This window comes from Patagioenas fasciata, chromosome 4 (genome assembly GCF_037038585.1).
Source record: "Patagioenas fasciata isolate bPatFas1 chromosome 4, bPatFas1.hap1, whole genome shotgun sequence".
Classification (NCBI taxonomy): Eukaryota; Metazoa; Chordata; class Aves; order Columbiformes; family Columbidae; genus Patagioenas; species Patagioenas fasciata.
The window spans coordinates 35091385-35113624 of NC_092523.1; the positions used below are offsets into that span (position 1 = coordinate 35091385).

Here is a 22240-nt window from a genome sequence, read left to right on the forward strand (position 1 = left end):
AAAACAGTAAGAGAAGTTTCCCTGGGAGGTCTAGGTGCTGGTCATATAACAGCTGGGTTAAGAGAGGTACTAAGCAAAACACTTGTAAGGTTCTCCTGCTGAATAAATACTCCTGTTCTTCACCCTCCATTAGAACATAAAATGGTAGGATGGCTGGAGGCAATGCTGCTTTGTGTTGCCCAGCCGCGGGTGCACTTTTTCCTGAGAATTTGTCCCACATGCGCTTTTAACAGTCATGGTCTTCAGGGAAAAGGCATTGCACACCTGAATGGTGCTTTAGTGTAAAGAGTCGTCTCCTTTGTTCAGTGGAAACATTTCGTTTAACAGAAGCACAGTCTGTACCCCAAGGGAAGAAAGGGATGGCGGGAAGCATTCACAGGGAAGGGCAGTGCGGGCAAAGATGCACCAAGACCACATGGCTCCTTGCAAGGAAATTGGGAGCCACTGAGGGTACTGCACTGGTTCACTAAGTTTCCTCATCTCCACTCTGTTTTTCTCAAATAGAAGAGCTATTAATAAGACTTGTCACATTTGCAGTAATGGAGGGAGTAAGAGATCTGGAGATCTGCTCTCCAAACATCACAATTGCCTGGACTGAGACATTTCAAAGAACATTTCCCCAGCCCCTGGCTGTCACGGCCACTACTGTCCCACTTGGACAGTACCCAGCATGCGGATGCTTCCAGCAAGGCAAGGTAGGTTAGAGGAAAACCATGCCTCAAGAAGCTATGAAATATCACTGCTTTTCTGCAGGGAAGCTGGAGCATCTAGCTTTGAAATGCCCTATGACTAACAAGTGTGTGACTCCCTGTATCATATACATCTGTACATGACTGACAGCAAGAACTACCTGTTTCCTATCTCTTGAGTTCCTCATGACTGAACTACAGCACACCAAAAGACATCAGAAATAGCTGATTTTATGCTAAATACTATCCAGAAAGATCTAATGGAGCAGCAAATGCTTTGCTTAATGCACCACTCCATGCAGAGGCATTGGTGAGAATGCAGAGTACAGAAGCAAACTTCTGCAGCTGGTAACTTCTACCAAGGTAAAGACCTTCAATCAGCTCAGAAGGCAGATACATGCATTGCCAGAGGTTTTCTGTGGAGGTCAGCAGAGGGGCTGATACCACCTGTGGTGTTTTCAGCTTGGATTTGGAGGGGAGAGGAGAAAGAAGGACCTTAGTCCAGCAGAGCTCTGACCTTAAAACGTCAGACTGACACAAATTCTCTTCCTCTTCTTCAAAGAAACACAAGCAACTTATCATTTTCCTCAAGGCTTTCACTTCTGGAGGTGACCATGTTTTCTTCTCTCATGTGAGAAAAGAAATAACCAAAAAAGTAAGTCAGACTGTGTTGGCCAAAGCGTTCAACTGCTGTTATGGGCAAGGAGAACAGGAAATGAATTATAAGCTGACAATGAGTCGTGTTTTGCCTTCTTGTCTTTCTTCCAGAAGACAAATGATGAGTTTTCCCTTTAGATTCTCTAATTCACAGGGGAAAAGGGAGACCATGTTTTACTTTTAGCACGTTTTGTTCTTGCATGTGCTCCTGGACATAACGGCATAGACAGAGCAGTGCTGCTGGGGAGGCTGGTACATCTGGCAAGCCAGACTGAACCATTGCTGTGAGCCTGGAGAATTTTCGTTAATTTCTCTTGGTGTACCTGTTATTTCTGAAGGGGGAGGGTGGGAAGAGGGGAAGAAAAAGAGGAAAAAAAGAGAGAGAGATTAAAGGACAGTGGGAGCAGTTTTCTAGAAATTGAAACAGGCTTTCTGCCAAGAGGATTTTCTGATCAATATAAGTGCTTGAGGATCTTGTCTCAAACAAGGTTTGGATCAGTGGGGTATCTACTCATGCACAAATTGTGTTTAGGGATTTTCATTCCTTTATGCATGCCTCTTCCTAAATCTACTAACTAGTGCTAACACCAGCTCAGGCTCTGATAGCTTTTGTAAGAGCATTTGTATCAAAATATTGTTGTGCTGCAGACTCCAAGGCCATCTGGGGCTTTGTGCAGACAGGGTGCTTACAAATGAATGTGAACCAAAGCAAATCAACATTGCTTGGCAGGGATGAAATGTATTGCTAGGGTCTGTCTCTGCCAAGCTAGACTGTTTGGCTCCAGTCCCACTCTTCAGGGGGATTGTCTGTCAAAACACAATTTGGTATTGTGCAGTGTCATGGTTACATGGCTCACTACTCCTTTAACCCTTCTCAGGCCTTACACTCTTGTTATTTGTTGAGTGGAAAACTGTGAATCTTCAGCTCTGAAAGCAGACCTCAGGCTGTGATACCTTGCACCAATTGTCCTGCCACTGTGTTGGTTCATGTAGAACTTTCCTTTAGGAACTGTCAATCAGTAGATTGCAACCCTCTTGAAAGGAAGACGTTATTTCTTAACGCCATGAAATAATAAGGAGACATATCTTTGTATCATCTCATGATGAAAGCCTGGCTTCTTGGCCTAACCACCTCAAAAACCTGTTCATCCTTTCAAGGTGCAAGTCCAGTTTGGACACTTGATTGTCTCCTCTTGGTAATCCCATCCCTTTATGAACCGCAGCTGCTGCTCCTGTTGAGACCTGCTGGCAAGCCCAGAGGCCACCCGTTAGAGCACAAGCCAAGACATCAGTGTGAATGCCCTCGTGGGTGTGCCAGGAGGTGTGTAATCATATTGCCCTCCCCATTTCTTGACATGTTTCTGAGTTCATTCAACATAAATACAGACATAGTAAATCACCACAGTGCCTTGGCCAAGACATATCCCTACAGGTAGCTCTGAGTCTGTTACATATGTTTTTTCTATAGTGGAAATCCTTGGTAAGCACTGGTAGAAGTGCTGTCGCTGAGCACAGATTCTACAGGGCCACCTCCTGTCCTGGGTGCCCACGAGGGGCAGCAGGAGGACGACATGTGTATTCGCTTTGGCAGGTGGGTGAAGAGGCAGATCCTCAGCTGAGACCCCGTGGAGCCTGGAGACAACTGGGAACAGTGGTGTCTCTCCATAGGTAGGACACAGCACGTGCTGTCCTGCGGGCAGGCAGCTGCCTGCACCGCTGCCCAGGCCGTCACGTCGCCCGCCAGCCCGGCGTGCAGCTGCAGCCTCAGCCCCAGCAGGCAGGGCAGCGGCAGCCTTGCACAGGCTGGGACGCCAGCGATACGCAGCCAGCTGTCTGGGTCATGCAGCCTTCCTTGCAGCTTTCCTCTGCAAAAACACAGGCAGAATTGACATTGTCAAGATGATAATAGCTAGCAACACAAGGCTCCAAGGAGTAAATGCTTTGAGAAAGGGGATAAACCTCTGAAGGGGCTGGTTTGATCACTATCTTGCTCTAAAGATCCCTGGGCTGGAGCTTAGAGAAATGCCCTTAGTCCTTGGCTTAGGCTTACTTCTGATGTGAGGGTGCATCCCATGTACTGGTCTCTGAGATGGGGGATGGAAAAAGTGGCACATTAAAAAAAATAGAAAATGAATGGCTGGGCAAGTCATAGAGAGGGAGAGGTCCATAAGGAGCACATTTAGTCCATTGACAGGGAAAAAGTGTGAGGAACTTGACTGGGAAAGTGAACACCAGCATAGCCAGTGGAAGCACCTGAGCAGCCCTGCACCCCTTCCCCAGGACAGCTTTCTTGAGCTGGAAGCCCTGTGAGAGAAGGGCAGGGACAGCACCTCTCTGTTGTTGTGTCTGGGAGCCGTGATCTGCATCTGCAAACAGCTGTTCATGCTCACACGTGCTGGTAGCCAGTACAAAGCCATGCAAAAGGCAGGTCAGGGCACGAGGAGGGTTGCACAGTTGTAAAAAAGCTTTCGGGACAAGGGAGGCTAGAAAGCTGTCTTGCTGAGCTTGCATCAACCATGTATTTGGTAAGAGCTGATTAGACACACTGGACGTGGAATTGGGAGCTGCGTGAGGAGCAAACAGAGGTTCAGACATTCCCATGGGGGCAACAGACAGCTATTGCAGCCTTCCTCAGATGTAAACACCTGCAAGGGGCCGTTCCCACGATGAGGGAGACATGGGCCAGGAACACCCCTCCCCGGGGCTATATGCTCTTCCTCACACTGAGAAAGTCAAAATTTACCCTTTCCCCATCCCAGCTCTGTCCAGCATGTAGCTCCTCCTTACCTGCAGTGTTTCAGAATGAATAAAGCACTATGAACTTCTTTTACTTGGGAAAAAGCAAACACAACTCAAGTGAAGTGAGTTAATATGCAATTACAGTGTACAACAGGTGCTGGCATTGCATTAGAGGTATAGTTGGTTTCATGTGGCTGGCAGGAGAGTAACCTAGTGATTACTTGTGACTAAAGTCTGAACATTTTTTCATTTTTAATATGAAATTTAGCATCATCCATCTCCTACTAATAATGTCAATAATATCAACAGCCAGAAAATAAATGTATCATTTGTTCTCTCTAATGCTGAAAACTCGATTTTTCAACTAGTGCATCAGGAGCTGGGTTAGTCCTACAGCAGCACAGAGCGAAGAGGACAGTCCCTTCTGGGGACCTGAGTCCAGGCATAGGTGAGCTCACAGGTACAGCTGCACCATCGAACCACTCCTGTACCCCACCTCCCGAGGTGTGGAGATGCTTTGCCTTAATCTCAGTCAACGTTTCTATCACAAGCCGCTGCCAGAAAGTTATGAAGAAAGCACACGTTGGTGTCATTGGAGATGTAGCGCTCTGTTTTAAAGAAAGTGGCCTCTCTCCGTGAGAACCCGGTGAGTGCCGGGCCGGCGGGCGGGAGGGCTCCCCTGGCTGCGGGCGGCGGCGCGATCGTGGCCGGTCCCTGCGGCCCCTCCACCGGGGAGGGTCCTGACAGGCTCTGTGTTTCCCCTGTCGCTGCGAAGTTTGTTGTTGTTGTTTTTTCTGTTTTGTTTTGTTTTTTTTTCCCTGTAGCTGAGAAGTACCGAGCTCTTCACTCGAAGTTAATCATCTGCTTACAATTAACCTGTGACCTCCCACACCCGCGGGGCCGCGCTGTAGCTTTAAGGCGGGCGGTAGAAGCGGGAGGGGGGACACAACAGTGCCAGGTCCGGCCTCGAAGCTGCTGTAGATCACTTGCTCCTGCCTGGCTATGGGGAGCCGCAACCTTCTGACCACTCTCCTGGCCGCTGCCATCGCCTCCCTTCTGCTGCCCCCCGCCGCCCCCTCAGCCCACCGCAAACTCCTGGTGTTCCTGCTCGATGGCTTTCGCTTCGACTACATCGATGACAGCGAGCTGGAGGATCTGCCGGGCTTTCGGGACATTGTGAACATGGGGGTGAAGGTGGATTACATGACCCCAGACTTCCCCAGCCTTTCCTACCCAAATTACTACACGCTGATGACGGGTGAGTACCTTGCATTTGCTGTGATACTTCTCGTAGCTGCCAGGTCCCTGTGACTTTTTCCTCCAAAAATGCAGGTTGTGCTTTTTGCTGAGAGTTTAAAAACACTGAGGCATTACAGCTCAGTATTGCTTGTCTGAAAACTGCTCTGAGCTTGGAAATGCTGCTTGTAGCTGATTTTTGAAGTTCTCCTTTGCTCTTGGGCAGTGCTGTCGGGTCCCTACCGGCTGCCCCTGCAGCAGCATGGCTGTCCCGGGCTCTCCGGTAGGAGAACTGATGGGGTCTGCTGCATACAGAACATAAAAACGACTGGGAAATGTATGGAAAATTAATACAAAGCCTGCTCACAGACTTTCTAGTTAGTAAAAATGTGTGTAAATTGAGGGTGGCTACAAGAGTAACTTATTCTCAACCGGCACATCTGAGTTCAGTGTTAAATTTGCTTTTAAGCTGAACAGACTTTCTGCTTTTACAGATCTCTGTCTTAATGTTGCCCCAAGTCCTTATATGTGTAAAATAATCTGAAATAGTCAAATAGACATTAAGGATTTTTGGTTTTGCTCCCTTACACTTTCCTTACACTTCATGAGCACAGTCATAATTTTCATGATGCTGATTTCCTTTTAGTCTAAACAGAGCAACACATGATTACAGTGACACTAAGAAGGTGCACAGAGTACAGCTGAGCCCTTCACATCAGAGAAAGACACCCTAGAAATAACATTTAAGCTTAAAAAACCCAAACAAACAAAACCAGAAAAGTTTTTCTGGAGTTTGTTTGGTTTTGTTTTGTTCTGGGTTTTGTTGTGTGGGGCTTTTGTTTGTTTGTTTTTTCCCCAGAGTGATTTAACAAACAGGACCTCCCAGCTAGCAAGCAGTGAGGAAAAAAAATCTGTCCTCTCCAAAGATATGTGGTATCTTCTGCTATACTTGGAACAATACAATGCCCAGCAGTCCATATACTGCTTGCTGGGAAAGCAAATAGATGCCATTGTAACACAAAAATCTGACATCAGTTGTGCCCAGCTTGTTTGGAAACCACTTAACCCCTTCCTCCCTACCTTGGGAGAGGGACACCTTTCTCTTGCTCACAGATCATGGAATTGTAGGGTACAAAACCATCACAATTTTTTTCATGACCCAATGCAAATGAATGAAGGCAGAGCAAATGTCACAACTGAAAGTAGAGAAGTCACGCCACTGTGGACCTTGTTGTTTAAGTGTATGTAGGCAAACTGGCTTCATGCTTCATATGTAAAAAGCCTTCAGGTGAAGTTGTTAAAGAGAACAGGGAAGGCAAGTGCTTTCTCTCATTACCACATTTAATCACCGCTCCTATTACGTGTGTATGCGTAGAGTGAAGTCTATAATCAGCCTTCTGAGGAGTTTTGAAAACATCCAATTTTGTACTCTCAAACAAGTTTTGTTTTAGATTATGAAACAGCACTACTAGACATCACATGTTTAGGGTGCCAGAGTTGCTACATCCCAGCTTGAACCAAAGAGATGATCTATGAGACCAAACTCAACTCTCCTTGAAAATTTCCTGGTCTTCATGATGAGATCTCAATGCAAATACAACTTAATTGCGAATAACAATTCACCTTCATAACGTGTGTCACAGCAGTGTTAAACAGCTCAGGAGCCAACCAGGGACAAAGTGAAGAATATGCCCAAAAGAGGGTCCAAGACTACACTTGAGCACTTGGGGTGTTGGTGTGAGAGATTAATGACACAGACTCTCAGCGCAGGCGAACCAAGAGACACTTTATTTCTGCAAGGCACTTACATTTATAGTTAGTAGCTGTTGGACACGTGTTTAACTTTTTGTTGTAATTGGCTTATGCTAGCTGTTCACGTGCTTAAAGTTATCTTGCGATTGGTTTGCTTAATCTTGCATGTGCTCTGGCATCTTGGCTAACACAGTGTAAATATCTTTTCTTATACAAAAACATTCTGGTTTCTCGTTCTATTTTGGTCAAGGTTGTTCCAGTAACTCAATGTGACTCTCTGTAAGATACTCCACATTAGTGAACCCCATGGCTGTGCCCTGGCATGACAGCAGGGTAAATCCCATGGCTTCACTGTTCTCACCCCCAAAGCCATGGTGCAGTCTCTACAGAAAGGAGGTGTTATGTTTTAGGTGATGGTGGGGTTAGGACTGTGGGACACGTGGCAGACATAGCGTTAGCTGTGTTTGGTCTGTACACATTCAATTAGCAAAGCTGGGTCAGATTTTTGGAAAAAATGCGGCATGGCAAGGTGACTTGAGCATCATGCTGTAGTGACCTGCTTAGGGCTGGTAAGTTACCACCTCACCATCACTGCTCTATGGGCACAGGAATGTTTACATTGCATCTCACCAGTTATGCATCTGCTCTATGGGTAGGGACATGACTGTTTACTGGTTTTGTTTCTGTTTGCAGCTGGGATGTGCAGGACTTAAATGTTGCCACAGTTTCTTATGGAAAATCAAGAGTTACAGGGACAAGCTAATCTTCATGTCTGGTCCTACACTGCTGCTTCATGTCCTGTTAAGAAGCTAATGTTTTAAATTCCAAATTACCGTATTTTAGCATTTGTGAATGCTGCTTCATAGAATATTGGCTTTTTTCAGCTAAATCAGGTTAAGAAATTTTGGCCCCCACCTATACATTTCCACCCCTGGCTTGTTCATTATATCCCACCACTTTTCCAGATAAACACTCCTGTCCCTTCTTTCTCCGCTCATTCACAAGGCCCAACCTCCACTCAGGAGCATACACGGCTGCCAGGACAGCATGTGCATGAGATAACTGCAGTTGGCATGTATTTCTCTCTTGCCTCTATCCCTTCCCATGAGCAAGGCTTCTTCTTCCTCTGTGCTCACTTTGCCCCACATCCACACAACCTGCATAACTCCAGAGAGTTTAAGTTGTTACAGAGAGAGGTTCTCCCTTATTTCAGTGGCTTTGGAGGAGGACAGTGGACTCTGTTTCTCAGACACCATCACTGTTGAGACAGGTCAGTCCCCTCAAACATGAACTCACCTCCTCCTCCTGTCCAGACCTGCAGACAGAGGTTATGGAGGTCAGCAGCATCTGCCCCACCATGTCTCAGTGCAGATGCCAAACTGCGCTTAGCAGCCCTGACAGAAGGCAGCTTTACCCTGCAACAGGCAACCAACAATCAACAGCACATACCACAGTTGCCCAATTATCTGCAGGATCCTCTAGTCATTTTATTTTACTTTACTGATGATTTCAAGAGGGCAGCCTAGCTGAATTTAATATTAATGAGAAACAGCAAGCTTACTGAGATTTTCAAAGCTATAACCAAATAGATGCAAGCATAATTGATGATTCTATCTAAAAACAACCAACTAATGTGTGCTAATGTGAAGCATACTCTGTTTTGCTGAGACCAGGTACCGAGTAAAGGACAGACACAGTGGGAGGAATAGGGCCCAACTTAGGTAAGCAAAATGGATCCATTTTGGAAGGAAAGCAGGGAGGGAGGTGACTTGCCTATGGTCACACAATGCTGCAGGGCAATGGCAGAGCTCTCCATGGGTCCCCCTTCTACTTAAATCTGCTGTTGCTGTTAACCTCTGAGAAGATATTTGCTGGAGCTTCCTCAGATGACACAGAAAATGTCAGCCCAAAGCCTGGGGGCTGCACAGAGGTCATTTCCCTACCTCAACTTCTACAGCAATTATGAGAAGTAAAACCAGCGCATTGAAATGAGATGAATGCTAATGGTTTGCCTTCTTCATATAAAGTCACCCAATGATTCAGAGCTTAGGGAGAAGCTTCAGTCTTCCTGCAAGCCATGGCATGGCGTCATGACCTGCTATTTGCTTGAAGAAGCACCAAACAACAGCCAAGTCACTGCTGGAACAAAGGATCTCACTGATGTGCAACTGGAGAAGTTGTTTTGTTACAGAAATCTGGTGGTGTGCAAGGTAGCCCAGGGATGTACTGGTTTAAAATCATATTCTGTGAGAAGCAATTTTCTCTAACAACTTCATTCATGCTATGTTTCTCAGTTTTGGCTTCCACAGTGGCATAAAGACTGGTTCTTGGGTGGCTGGGTTGTTTTTTAGCTACCAGGCTGAAAACCTACCTGGTGTCCTGGCTGTCTGTGCTCCAGTTAGAATATTGTAGATGTTGACCTGAAAGGTGTAGCACAACATTTTGAACTAGGTAAAATGAGCTGTTGTTGCTGACATATGTGTTTGAGAGTGCTTTGCAAGGCTTGATGTGGGCTTGGTAAGGGATAGAAGGAGTCCAAATACAGGTATCCCAAAAGGCTCACTTAATCACACCATGTGCTCTTTGTTTTGCAAAGAAAGGAATTAAGACCACAAGCCAGCTTGGGTTTTTATTGTGTGGGGAGCTTTTAATATTTCCTGTTCTTTGTCTCGGCCTGGCTCTGCAGGGAGCTCTCACACCAAGCTAAATGGAAAGTCTGAGGTCTCCCTGCAACCGCTGTGAGCATGAGTTATTGCTTCAGAGCTCTTTGTGCCATATCTCTTGGAAAAAAAGCTGCTCATGCTAAGGAACTTGAATCTCCCTTGCCTGCCAACCCACAGGTGTTGGGGGGCTGCTGGGGGACGTCCTGCACCCCTGACCCCTGAGGTCAAGGCATGCAGGGGCCCCTCACATTTCCACCCCCAGCCAGCGTAAATGTGGGTGGATGGTATCACATCTGAGGTGGAAAATCAGGGAGAATTTGTCTTCCGAGATCCTAACAACAAATGAGGTCTTTTCTGGCAGGTCCTCCACAAGGACATGCCAGCACCCAGTCAGCTGTATGGCCCCATGTCCAAGAGCTGTATTTGTCTTGGCGTCCACAGGAAGCAGAGGGAGTCCCTGATCGCAGAGGTGGGTGGGTGGGAGAGGAGCCAGCAAGAGGCCTCTGAGTCCCCTTTTGGACAGGACTTAAGTACTTGGCAGAGGGGTGTCATGGTTTACAGCACACCATCTCCACTCTCCATCCATGCAGAACCTGAAGGAAGACCTGTCTGGTGGTGGTTCTAGGAGATGCCTTATTTCTGCTGCCCAGTTAACAGTATCCAGACTCCTGCCTGGTCCAGGACAAGATGCTGACAACTTCTGTTTATCAGTTAAGCAAGTTTTTAACTAACGTCAACAATACCTGCATATTGTCTGAGGCTTAAAAAATGGAGGCGTAGTAGTATAGCAGGGCAATGGATTACCACTACAAATGAACTGAAACTATCTTAATTTCACTTTCCAAGGTAAGAAAATAAACAGAAGGACACAAAAACCATGATAAGTGACAAGGCAATTGGGTTTTTTATTTTTGCTCCTCTTTTAACCATCATAGATATCAGCAGCAGCAAAGACATTAAAAAAAAAAAAACTGGTTGTGACATACACTTTTAAAATCAGCAGTCTCTTCTTTTTCTTGGACTCAGTAGCTTTCCATTTCTAAAATTGCATGTGGGGAAGAAAAAGAGCACGAAGAGGTCTGTGGTAATCCTATTAACTGGCAGGGAAGGCACACTGTCCTAGCAAGGACAGGCTGGAGGAGAGAGTGGGAACCAGGAGGAGTTTTCTTTTTCACATTCTTCATCTTGCTTTGTTTAGTCAGCACCTGCAGAAAGGCTGGAATACCAAGTGCCAAGATTTTCCTCTTTCACACATACACAAAATGTTGTTAAAAAAAAAAAAAGCTGTGTTTGCTTTTTACCAGTTTAAAAAAATGGAACGTTTTCAAAATGGAGAGCAGAAAGTTTTCTATAACATAAGTTCATATGCTACAAACTGAAGTACTGTTTTTTCCTTCTTAATAGCCACAGCCTCACAGCTCACCACTTGTGTATCTGCTACTAGCTGTTAGCAGCAGTAGGTGGATGCTCACCTATCAAGGTATTTATTTGCTCAGAGCTAAAGTCACAGGCGATGAACATAAAACTGCCAGAGGCTCGTACCCTCTCTAAGGGTACAGGCAGCAGCTTTGCCCATCGTTTTTGCTTGGAGCTGCGCTGCCCTTGAGCTGTAGCCATCTGTGGGTCATCAGGGATCCCAGCCTGGTCCCTCAGCCCACTGCTGCCACTCGGTTCAGAAGACTGACTGGCAGCTTAGAGCATCTGCTCCCCAGGGACACAGGACCTGCCTTCCTGCACAAGCAAGCATCTGCAGCTCCTAAGCTAGATGCTTTGCAAGCAATTTTCAGGCACCCCAGCCCTGGCTCCACTGTGAAAGCATTGATTTAAGAGTTTCACATTCTTATGAAGTGAATCCCCTTCAGGAAAAAAAAAAATGCTGTGTATAGCAGAGATTTTCCTGTGCCTTTTGATGTGATCCTATTTGGAGTGCAAAGTGTCACCTGATGGAGGATAAGGTGTTTCTGCCTTGGGTCCATCTGGTGTTGGAGGTCATAAAAAATTGCAAAGACTTTGCCAGCAAGCTCTTCTGGGAACTTAAATTGTCTGTGCACATCTTGCAGGAACCATTTTTGCCTGGGGGCCTGCAGATGGCAGGGCCACTTTGCCCAGACCAGAGCTTCCCCCTTGACTTCTCATAAGCCCTGGTCTTCTCCAGGCCACTTAAGGTTTAACACACAGGGTTTGTTTTTTTCCCTGAGGTCTTTCTTTTCAAAGCAGGACAGATGACACACAGCAGGGGCAGAGCAAGGCATATATCGAAATGGGCAGAGCTGACCCCCGTCAGGATGTTCTTCTCACAGAAGGCTGGGCTCAGTCCTTGGGGATTGCAACACCGCGCACCTGCTCCAGAACAAAAACATAGTGCTGGGGACTTCAAAGTCTTGCTCTCTTCCTTCTCCCAGCAGCCGCAGAGCATTTCCCAGAGCAAGTCATCCAGTAGGTCTCCAGGGGGTTTTCCCAGCTTATACAGCCTGTGCTTGCATCATACCCTACTGGCCCTTCCTAGGGAGTGGGACATCATGGTGGGAATGGCCTCACTGTCACAGCAAGGCATGTATATAATGTTGCATAAAACACACAGGTAAATGTGTGTACTTATGTTCGTCATCAGGTGGATACCATGTGGGTACAGATTATGGTACCTTTGCTGCACTGGCTAGTATAGACACTGTGGGTTCTCTGAATAATCTGATTTGCTCAGCGCAGAGATGGTTTACCTCTGTTTTGTTGCCCCGTGCACCAGGTGTGGCATTCTGCAGCTGCCACACACTGCCTCTCATATAAAAAGATCATTGGGTGTCTCAGCATTTTCTCTTGTAGATTTAGACACACATGGTCCCTGTATGATATATCATGCCTGCTGGTGATCCTACGTGCTGTCTCTGCAATGAGTGAAAGGCCATCAAAGAAGGAAGAGGTCATTCCTGTAGTAAACACTACAGGAGCACACGCTCTAGTTTCTAGATCTCACATATGGTCAGTGTAGGGTCCACAGCACTCAGCACCACTGTGCTGTTGTTGTGTGTTGTGGGTGGCCAAGTGGCTGCCTGTCTTCTTGTGGTGTGTTTTGTAGTTGGTGGTTGATTGTTTAGTGTTTTGTGGGTTTTTTTTGTTTGGTTGGTTTTTTTTGTTTGGTTTTTTTTTTTTTTAATTATTAGGTTTTTTAAATTTTTTTTTTTATTTTGTCTTTGTTTTGCATAGATTCATTTGAATGCTGACAAAAGTGCCTGGAGACACAGGAATGTGCTTTAGACAAAGCCAGTGCTGTAAGAAATGTAGTGTCCAAGTAAGCTGTAGCACGTAGACTTGCAAATGCTTTTGTTGGCTCTCTTCCAGAAGGATATAGCAGTTGTCATATTCCTGGGAACTATACCCTCTTTGTTTTCCTCTGCTGCTTGAGGAAGGGGTGCTTTTTACCATAATTGCAGTGAGTTTAAATAATGACATCTATATGCTGAAATTGCTTTTTGCCCTGTTTCTACTTTTGAAACTGTTAAGATAACATTTGATTACAGAGGAAAGCTGCAGAATGGAAGCAATAAAAGTTCAATGTGTTATGATAACTGTCTGACACTATATTGCTATTTTGATAATAATTAAAAAGGAGATCACCAAAGGTCATTTTCTCATAATGGAGAAAATAAGTTACAACAGGGAATGTGAAGAACTGGGGTTCTACAGGTGGCTGAAAATAAATTTGGGAAGTGACCTTAATTCTGTGTATGAGTGTCTTTGGGGTGCAGAAATGCCAGCTATTGCAGGGTTTTTTAATCTAGTGAGCAAGGCACAGAATAGCCATGGTTGAAGATTAACGGAAGTCAAAAATAAAAATAGAGACCAGGCATACTTTTTGAACAGTGTTTACTGATAATAAATATTGGGATGAGCAACCCAAGGAAGAGATTGAGTAGTTGGTTATTGATGTCTTCTAAGGAGGTCTGGGGTCTTTCTGGGACACAGGCTTCAGGCAAGCAGATGTGAATGGCTCCAGGTGGCATTAACTGGTCATGTCTTTTGGTCTGTTTGTCCATCTGATCTTCCCTTCTGGTCCTGTGAACCAGGGATATCTGCCATGAAAATTGATACGTTAGTCTTCTAGGCCTCTTTTCCAATATAAAAAAAGAGAGTGATGAAGTCCATAGAAGAATGAACTTGTCTGATGTGGAGATCAGAAAAATATTGTCATCTGTTTAAGTACACACAGTTAATTAAACTTCCCAACAATGGTACAAAGAACAATCTCTGTTCTGTTCCTTACAGAGGTGGGCAAACTGATAGCAGACCTTAAATCCTATAGGGACCTCACATCAGTAGCAGCTGGAGCTCATTGTTTCTATATGAAGACTATATTATACATAATACAATATGTAACCTAACAGCTTCAGCATTGGGGATTCTTACCAGCTCTTTTAAGACTTACGGCAAAGAAAGCACTTGACATTCTGAAGAGGACAGATTACTGCCCATCCAATCCAGCAGTTCTGCTGTATTAAACCTGTTTGGTTTAATATGGTAACTGGTGACTGCCACAAATTGAGACTGCTTTTCTCCACTGAGGAGGAGGAAATGTTTTGCATAATTGAAATACTTTGTAGTAGGGAAAGAGAGTTCAAAATCCATTTCAAGGGCACATGTGCTCAAAGTATACAGAGTCCTCTGCTCAAAATGACACCTTTTCAAAACAAAGATACCAAAGTTATTTCAGTTCTGCTCAGTCTTACAATAATCGAAGCCTGTTATCTGAATCCTTGCAATATTGTGACTCACCAGCTAATGATGAAAGTGTCTCACACGTGCATCAATCATTGCTTTTTAAGATATGGAAATAATAAACTCCCAGTACAACTTAATCTTCAACGTTTCTTTTCCCATTTTTGTTAATTAACTCTTAAAATACAGTAACTTCTGACAGTTACAGGAAGTGGAAAACATCTCTCAACTATTATATATTACTTTCTTGTAATATAAAGTTGTTCAGGTACCCCAAGGTGCAATAAGAGTATGAAGAATGTCTGATGAAATGATTGATTGCTGTCCTCACAACCAAGAGCAAAGCTTGTTCATTCAAAAAAAAAAAAAAAAAAAGAACAAAACCTAATGGTAACAGAAAATAAAAATAGTATGTAAAGGTTTTAGCCTAGTTTTTGCTTATTTACAGAAAAACAATGTACCCTATTGATAAAGGAGAGGGGAAAATCCAAGTCTCCCAAACTTTATTCTATGTTTCTGGATTATGCTCTTATCCCTTCTCATTCACAGGCAGCTTCCCGCAGCCCTCTGGGTCTGTGTGCTGGCGAGTACCCTAAAATAGCCTTAGGCTTGGCAGATGTTGTGTGCATAGGAGCCAGGCATCAGCCGAACATGTGTCACCCATGCGGGCTGCCGCTGCCGTGGTCTGTGTGTGTAGACTGGGTACGGCACACTGACCAGGCCACAGGGTGTGGGATTTATTTCTTCTTCCTTCAGCTGTCTACAAGTTGGCTGTCTGGATTATCTGGTGTGATCTTTCTCTACAATTAAGAGAGAGCAATATGCACCTCCAGAGGATAATTCCTCCCAGATACCTTAGATGCCTGTCTTAGGATGGCATGATTTGCTTTCTAGAGGTACCTCCTCTTCTCCATTGACTGTGATGGGAACATGGGTAGATGACCTAAGCTCCAGCAACTGACTTTTAGGTGATGAACTGGGGGAAATAAGCTGCTTACCTGGTGAACCTCAATAAAAGGTGACAGAGTCAAGATCATATGAGCAGTTGCAAGGTAAGAGGTCCCTGAGTTCAAATCCGAGCTTGATGGCTGATTTGCTGGGTGATGCAGTGGTAGCAGTGGTGATGCTGGTGGCATCCTTCTGCTGGAGAACACCAATCTGATTGTGCTTTTTTTTTTCTTCACCCCTGAAGGTCGCCACTGTGAGGTCCATCAGATGACTGGAAACTACATGTGGGACCAAAAGACAAATTTATCTTTTGATATTGGTGTGAATAAAGAAAGCCTGCTGCCTCTCTGGTGGAATGGATCGGAGCCTATGTGGGTCACAATGATGAAAGAAAAGAAGAACGTTTTCATGTATTACTGGCCAGGTTAGTATGTCAAGAATTGCCACCATCTTAATGGTGTGTCTTTATGTCTAAGCACTCCATACTCTGTAAGATGGCTCTTTAATACAGTGAAATACAGAGAAGAACTATGAGTGCTTTACTAGCCATGCATAAAAATGCATTATCTTTCTCTAGGCTGTGACAATTTGCTTATGCTTAGAAAGGAGTAGACGGAAGTGTCACTGGAGGCAAGTTTCCACCAAATGTTACCTTCAGGGAGCACTGGCTTGCAGAGCATCCCCTCCTCCACCAGGTGCTAGTTACTCTTGCCCACCTGTAGCTTCCACTGTGCTGGATGCTTGCTCCATAAATGGTTCATGGCATAACTCTGTAGATCACATCACTGATCAAAGTTAAATAGTAACCATGCTCCCCAAAAGCTTGTTTGGTTTTAACCTGGAAATTAGTAGCTGAGAGCTGAAGATGATCTACCCTGTTGGGACAGGAAAATCCAGCTGAAAGCAAAGCATCCTTTGGTGAGCTGGAGTGAGCACTCTGCCCTCCATCATCATTAACTCAGCTGAGGTCCCAGTTGTTCTGAGTCTGAGCCTCTCATTTAGAGGGACTTGGCCTTTCTGTTCCTCATTTGTTGGGTATTGGACCACTGAATTCACTAAGGAGGTATAATAAGAAGCGTCTTTCAAGAAATAGGAATACACCCTTAGACTGTCTATTTAGGGACCCACATGGAAATAAATGTCCCAGTTATGCAGCCAGACCAAATTCTTTGCAAGACACCCAGCTTTTCAGCTTCAGCTTTTAACTTTGCTACCTAAGCAGGGTGCAAATATCCTCATGTGTGGGACTGGAGGCCAGAGGACTGCACATCGGAAGAGCTGTGCTGGATGCAGCCAATGCCAGTGGGGAGGGCAGCAGCAGCTGACTCACGCTGTGGGCTCCTGGCCAGCTTGTCTTCTGTGTCCCAATGCACGTGTGCCTGGTCACAGGCCTTTCCATGCCATGAAGCTAATGGCATCCTAGGAAAAAAGGCCACAGCTCTCAGGAAAAGGAAGAAAGAGTGAACCAAGACATAATACTTAAGCACATGGTTATTTTAAGGGTGGTCATGGTCTCAAAAGACATATTGGTCATACAGGGTCAGGAGGCAGGATGAAACATAGAACTATCGAACTAAAACACAAGGCAGTTGGGCTGCAGTAGGACTCCAGGTGTAACTGGAGTAAACAGAAGTCACCTGAAATGCAATAGCATTAATTACATTTTCCCTACATGATTTTTGAGCTGTTTTCTAGTTCCATAGTAAGGATGTAAAGCTTTCTAAAAAGTCTAGATCTGTTATTTTAAAGCTTTAATTCTTTACAAGGCTTTTGACTGAGGAGTGATGCCAAACAAAATGAAAGAAAAAATAAGGGTTTAATAACCAAGGTGGCTAGAGGTCCCACAGACATTTGCACTGCGTATGATTTGCTATTAGTGTTTAAACTTTCCAGCCTGAGGATATACTGCTGCTTAGTAAAGAATCTTGCGAATATGGTAAAGATCCAAACAGGAAAAGTTTGGGAAACTCTTAATAGGAACAGCAACACATTGCCACTTCATTCTGGAAGATGCTATTTTCTCTGTAGCCAGTGGTGAAGACAAACAAGACCGATCAAATGTAGCAGAAACACATTGTGAATGCCAGTGAGCTAATTCCCAGGGTTAAATTGTATCACTGCCATTTCCTCCTCAGAGCCTGTTTCAAACTTTGCAAAGTCTGAACCCAAAACCTGCTGCTTCATCTTTTTCCCTATGTTCCTTTCTCATGTGTATTTGGTGCTTAAAGGAAGAAAATCCAGACCCCAGCAAACAGGGACACAGGGCAGGAGGGCTCTTGGATGTGAACACCCATTCATCACAGCTCTGTCTGTGAGCCCGACATAAACACAGCAAAGACAACTCGTGGTCAGAATTCACCTGGGCTCTCCTGCCTCTAGAAGTGGAAGAACCAAAATGCCACCATGCCAGGGTTCCCAACCACCACCTCTGCCAAAACATAAGTGCTTGGTTTGTAGGGACATTGTTCTTCTTTCTTCTTGGTGTTTATTAGGCAGTTTCTGCTCTCCAAGGCATTCCTGGGGAAAAAGTAATGAAATCCTCTGACTATTTGATTGCTAAGTAAAATACAGGAGCTGATGCTGTACATGGGGTGAATTGCACAGTCTCATGCCCAGGTTGCCTGTCTGAAGCACCGCTGCTCCAGTGGGTGGAGAAGCCCCAGAGGAGTACAAGAGCATCCCAGTGGTACTGCCAAAGCTTTGTAGTGCTCTTCACACTCAGCCTGGTGGCTGATGTCACCCCAAATTCCTTCATTTTCTGGCAGCCTATGAAATGGTTTCAGCTGAGGTGCAGCAACATCTTTTCTAAACACTGAAATGGGAGAAAGGGAGGATAAAAAGACTCTAAAACCAGCTTTTTGCCATTTAAATACAACATTTACCAGACTGTGGAGCTAGGCTGGAAAGTTTTCAAAAGCTTGTGTTATGACAGGAAGTATCCGACTGTTAAATCAATGTTTAGAAATGAAATTTAAAGCTGGCAGGGGTTCAAGTCTCCATGTCAGATAGATAAAGAGGAGCTTATATATCACGGCAAAAGAAGTCCTTCTTCCTGCTCCAGTGGTTCAGATATCTAACATTACAACTTAGTAAATATGGTTAATCTAGTTGTAGTTTAACCAATAAAAACTTAACATTCTCAAAATCTTTTAAAATTTCCTTTCCCATAATATTTAAATGCGAGAATTTATGATGCATCCTGGCCTCTATCAAAATGAAATTTAAATATGAAAGGGTCTTCATGGCCAGTATTTTGGAATTCTAACAAGCCTTACTGTCAAAAATGCAGTTTTAAGTTCTGTTCATCACAGAGGCTAAAAAAACAAACCAAAAAAAAAAAAAAAAAAAGGCATGAAGCTCTTGGTATCTAAGCAGCCTGAATTTTCACTGTTATTGCCACTGAACTGTACACTTGGAGACTCATGTTTAGTGGCCAAAATGATTTCTAATTGTTGCTGCCTTTGTAGTCTTTTATGTCATGCTCATCACTTGACAATCTAGAAATAGCGAAGATACCTGAGCAATTAAAATATCCCAGATCCCCAAGAGGTTAATGCTTCCAGTTAAAATTATCTTGTGAGTAATTCTGACGAACATTATCTGAGAAAATTATAATCTGATGTCAGTATCTGAAGAGGAAAAAAGAGGCTAAATCATCATATTAGTCATTGGCTATGAGCAGTCATCCACCCAAACTAAAATACTAAGTGTTTCCAAATGCATCCTTAACTTCTTGCCTGGATTTGGATCCAGACTTTTATCAGACCCAAGTATCAGAGAGGAATTTGGCTCTGAAGTTCCAGTTCAGTCCTGAAGTACCAGCAAAGCCTCCAGAGGATTACTGTATCACGTCTACATCTGAGGGAACTGAAACCCCATGTCTTTCTGCAGGTGGCACCCAGGACATCACACAAAAACCTGAAGATGCACACCCCCAGGGCAGCAGCAAGGGCTCCTGCTTCCTGGAGATGGCTTCAGATCATTCATGGAATACTTGTGTTTTTTTGATTATTTGGTTAGGGAGCAGCTGGGACACAATGTCACTTTTTGAAGGTGCTGGATGCAGATGTATAGAGATTTTACTGTGTCCCACAGTAAAATTTGTATGGAGTCAGTTCTTGTCAAGTAATCTGCAGGCTGTTCATCCAGGTTGCAGATTACTTGTGTGGTGGAGAGAGAAACACCAAAGTATTTCCATGCAGAAAGGGAAGGATAGAGTCATATAAACTTGGGGCAACAGGGGAAGAACAAGAAGTGAGCAGCATGGCATACTTGACCAATTTTTATAAGAACATATATTAGATAGATGTTTGAAATGATTTAGATATGTTTTCACAGAAAATTACTTGACTCTATGTTCTATTTATTATTGCAAGTAATAAATTCTTACAAATAATTGATCATAATAGACAGGGTCCCTCAAAACATACAAAGAATGTGGAAACCTACTGTGGACCACTGGGTGAAAAGACTGAATCTGTCATGTGTGCTGGGGCTCTTTAACTTTTGGAAAGGCTAAACTCCATCTGACTTTACCAGCTTCGCGAAACTCAGTGAAGATTTTTTTTAAATTTCTGAAGCTCAAACATTTAAGTTTTTCTAACATTTCATGGTACTCCTGAGAAGTCATGACAAGAAGTCTTGTAGCCAGCTTAGGCTGCAGGAGTTATGCTTTTCCCCATGCCCCAGGATTGCACCGCACTGGTGTGAGTTCATGCGGGCTGAGATGCAAGACACTGACAAATTGTCTTTACTGAGCGTCCCAGTAAGCAAACCTCTGTCAATCATCTCTGAAAGTAGCTCTGCTTGCTCTAGTGCCCTCTCTGTACTTACACCTCCCATGCAACCTTCTTCCCTGCCAAGCACGGAGTCAAATTCTGACAGTCCTTAATGCCTATTTCTTTCATCACAAATGAGAAGCAAAGGGACCCAAATATAGGCAGATTCAGGCTACTGTTTAGAGTTGCCTTTTTGACCTGACTGTATTGCTGTACACAGAGGCCTTTTTTGCAAAGTATTTCTTCTTCTTGTGCCCTAGGAATACACCTGAAAATGCCTAACTCTGGTGGAAGGACCCTGAGGCTCTTGAAAGTTAATTTGCATTAATCCAGTGTTTCTGAAAGCACACTTCTTTTAAATATTAATGTTATTCTCAGCACAGCGACTGGAGAGCAAAAGGGCAAAAAACCCCACAAGAACATGTTGTTGTGTGTTCAGGGCCATGTTCTCCTGTAGGATTTGTTGCCATAAATTTCTGTGCCACAAAACAGACTGTATTTTGCAAGGACAGCTGCAAGTTACCGAGAGAGTTAATTGGTTTATACTGTTTTAATAAGACCTCCTGGGAAACAGATTTAATAGTGGAGTGCCAGTATCACATAATAAAATACAGTTTATAGAGGATATTACGACGTAAGATACACTGTGTGTAACTGGAAAGTATTTGCTGAACTTTCAGGGAACAATATCTAAATCTATTATGTTGAAAGCCTGGAAATGAGGCGTTGTGGCTGCAGCATTTAGTATGAAAACAAGCTAGTGATTTAGGTGGAAATCATCTGTCATGAGGGAATCAAGAGTTTCATCATGGGAAGGTCACACAGAGACCTTCCTTTTAGAGAGGGAAATAAAAGGATCCAGTGAACAGTTTGCTACAAGCACTAGGCAAACCAGCCTCTCTCCCTTTTCCCTTCCCAACCACAAGGTTTCCTGCAGGGAAGGTGTGAGGTAAGTAATGTCACGGGGAACTTACAAACCTGACCTTGGACCCCACTGTGTGGGTTCTGTGATCCAGGTAAAACTGCAAGGCTTACCACATTTTTCACTCGTAGGTTGTGAGGTTGAAATCCTTGGAGTCAGACCAAGTTATTGCCGTGAGTACTTCAGCGTCCCAACAGACAAGAACTTTGCGGATGCCATCAGTGATGCTCTTGAGTCTTTGCGGTAGGTCACTGGCCTTCTGTGGTGTGGGGATTCCTCTCTTGAGTATTTGGGCTTACTGTCAGGTTCCCCGTAGGGAGATTTTCAGGATTGGCTCCGAGGAAGACAGAGGCTGGGACTGGTTTATAATACTGTCATAGAAACGTGACTGTTACAAAAACAAGCCCTGACGTTAAGATTGTAGGGAAAGATATGCTCCTCTTTTCACCTGTAGGTTACAACACAGCATAGACATCCTGATTTACTGTTTTTATCTTGCTGTTTCAAACAACTTCAAGGTCAGTCTGTGAGTATCTGTTCACTGCAAGAGGAGACTTTCAAATGCTTAGATTTATAGAGAGCTCCTGGGAATTTGGAAATTCAGAAATTCAGTTCCAGGCGCTTGTTTACTTTGTTTACTTGTTACTTTGTCTCCTGCATTTTAGAACATCTCAGGGAAAACGATTTTGGAGCAGGAATTGTTTTGTGCAAATACGAGAAAGGAGAGGAGAGGAGTTCAGCTGGAAGAGACTTGCAGTGGTCAGCTAGTCCAGCTGCTGGGAATGATGGGAATGTGTCTCTCAACCAGCTCCTAGGAAAAACATATGCTCCACACCCAGCTTTCCACGTTCACCATCTGTCATCCAGATGTTAACAAGGGACAATTCCATGCACCTTGTAGAATCAGGGAAGATTGCACAGCCACAAACAGAGCCAACGCCTTACCTTAACTATAACTAAAACTCCTCTTTTAAAACCTTGCTGGTTCCATAAGTTATCCAATCCTAGGATGCACTTGTAATTTGCTACTTGCAAGCTGCCATAGCAATTTGAATTTGAAGAGTTTCATATTCAAATGCTGAGTGTTGTTTGTCCTTGAAATGGAGGCTCCAAAATGATGAGAGCACTGCTGGAGATGTTGCTCCC

At 44.2% G+C, this 22240-nt stretch overlaps 1 protein-coding gene across 1 annotated transcript in view; it reads left to right on the top strand.

Moving 5' to 3' along the window:
• Positions 1-4909: 4909 nt before the first annotated feature.
• The window catches only part of ENPP6 (ectonucleotide pyrophosphatase/phosphodiesterase 6), a 30888-nt gene continuing 13557 nt past the window's right edge, over positions 4910-22240 (top strand). The window contains exons 1-3 of the mRNA XM_065837820.2: positions 4910-5343; positions 15639-15818; positions 21226-21337. Of these exons, the coding sequence (XP_065693892.2) occupies positions 5088-5343; positions 15639-15818; positions 21226-21337 (548 nt within the window). The 5' untranslated portion in view covers positions 4910-5087. The remainder of the gene's footprint in view (positions 5344-15638; positions 15819-21225; positions 21338-22240) is intronic.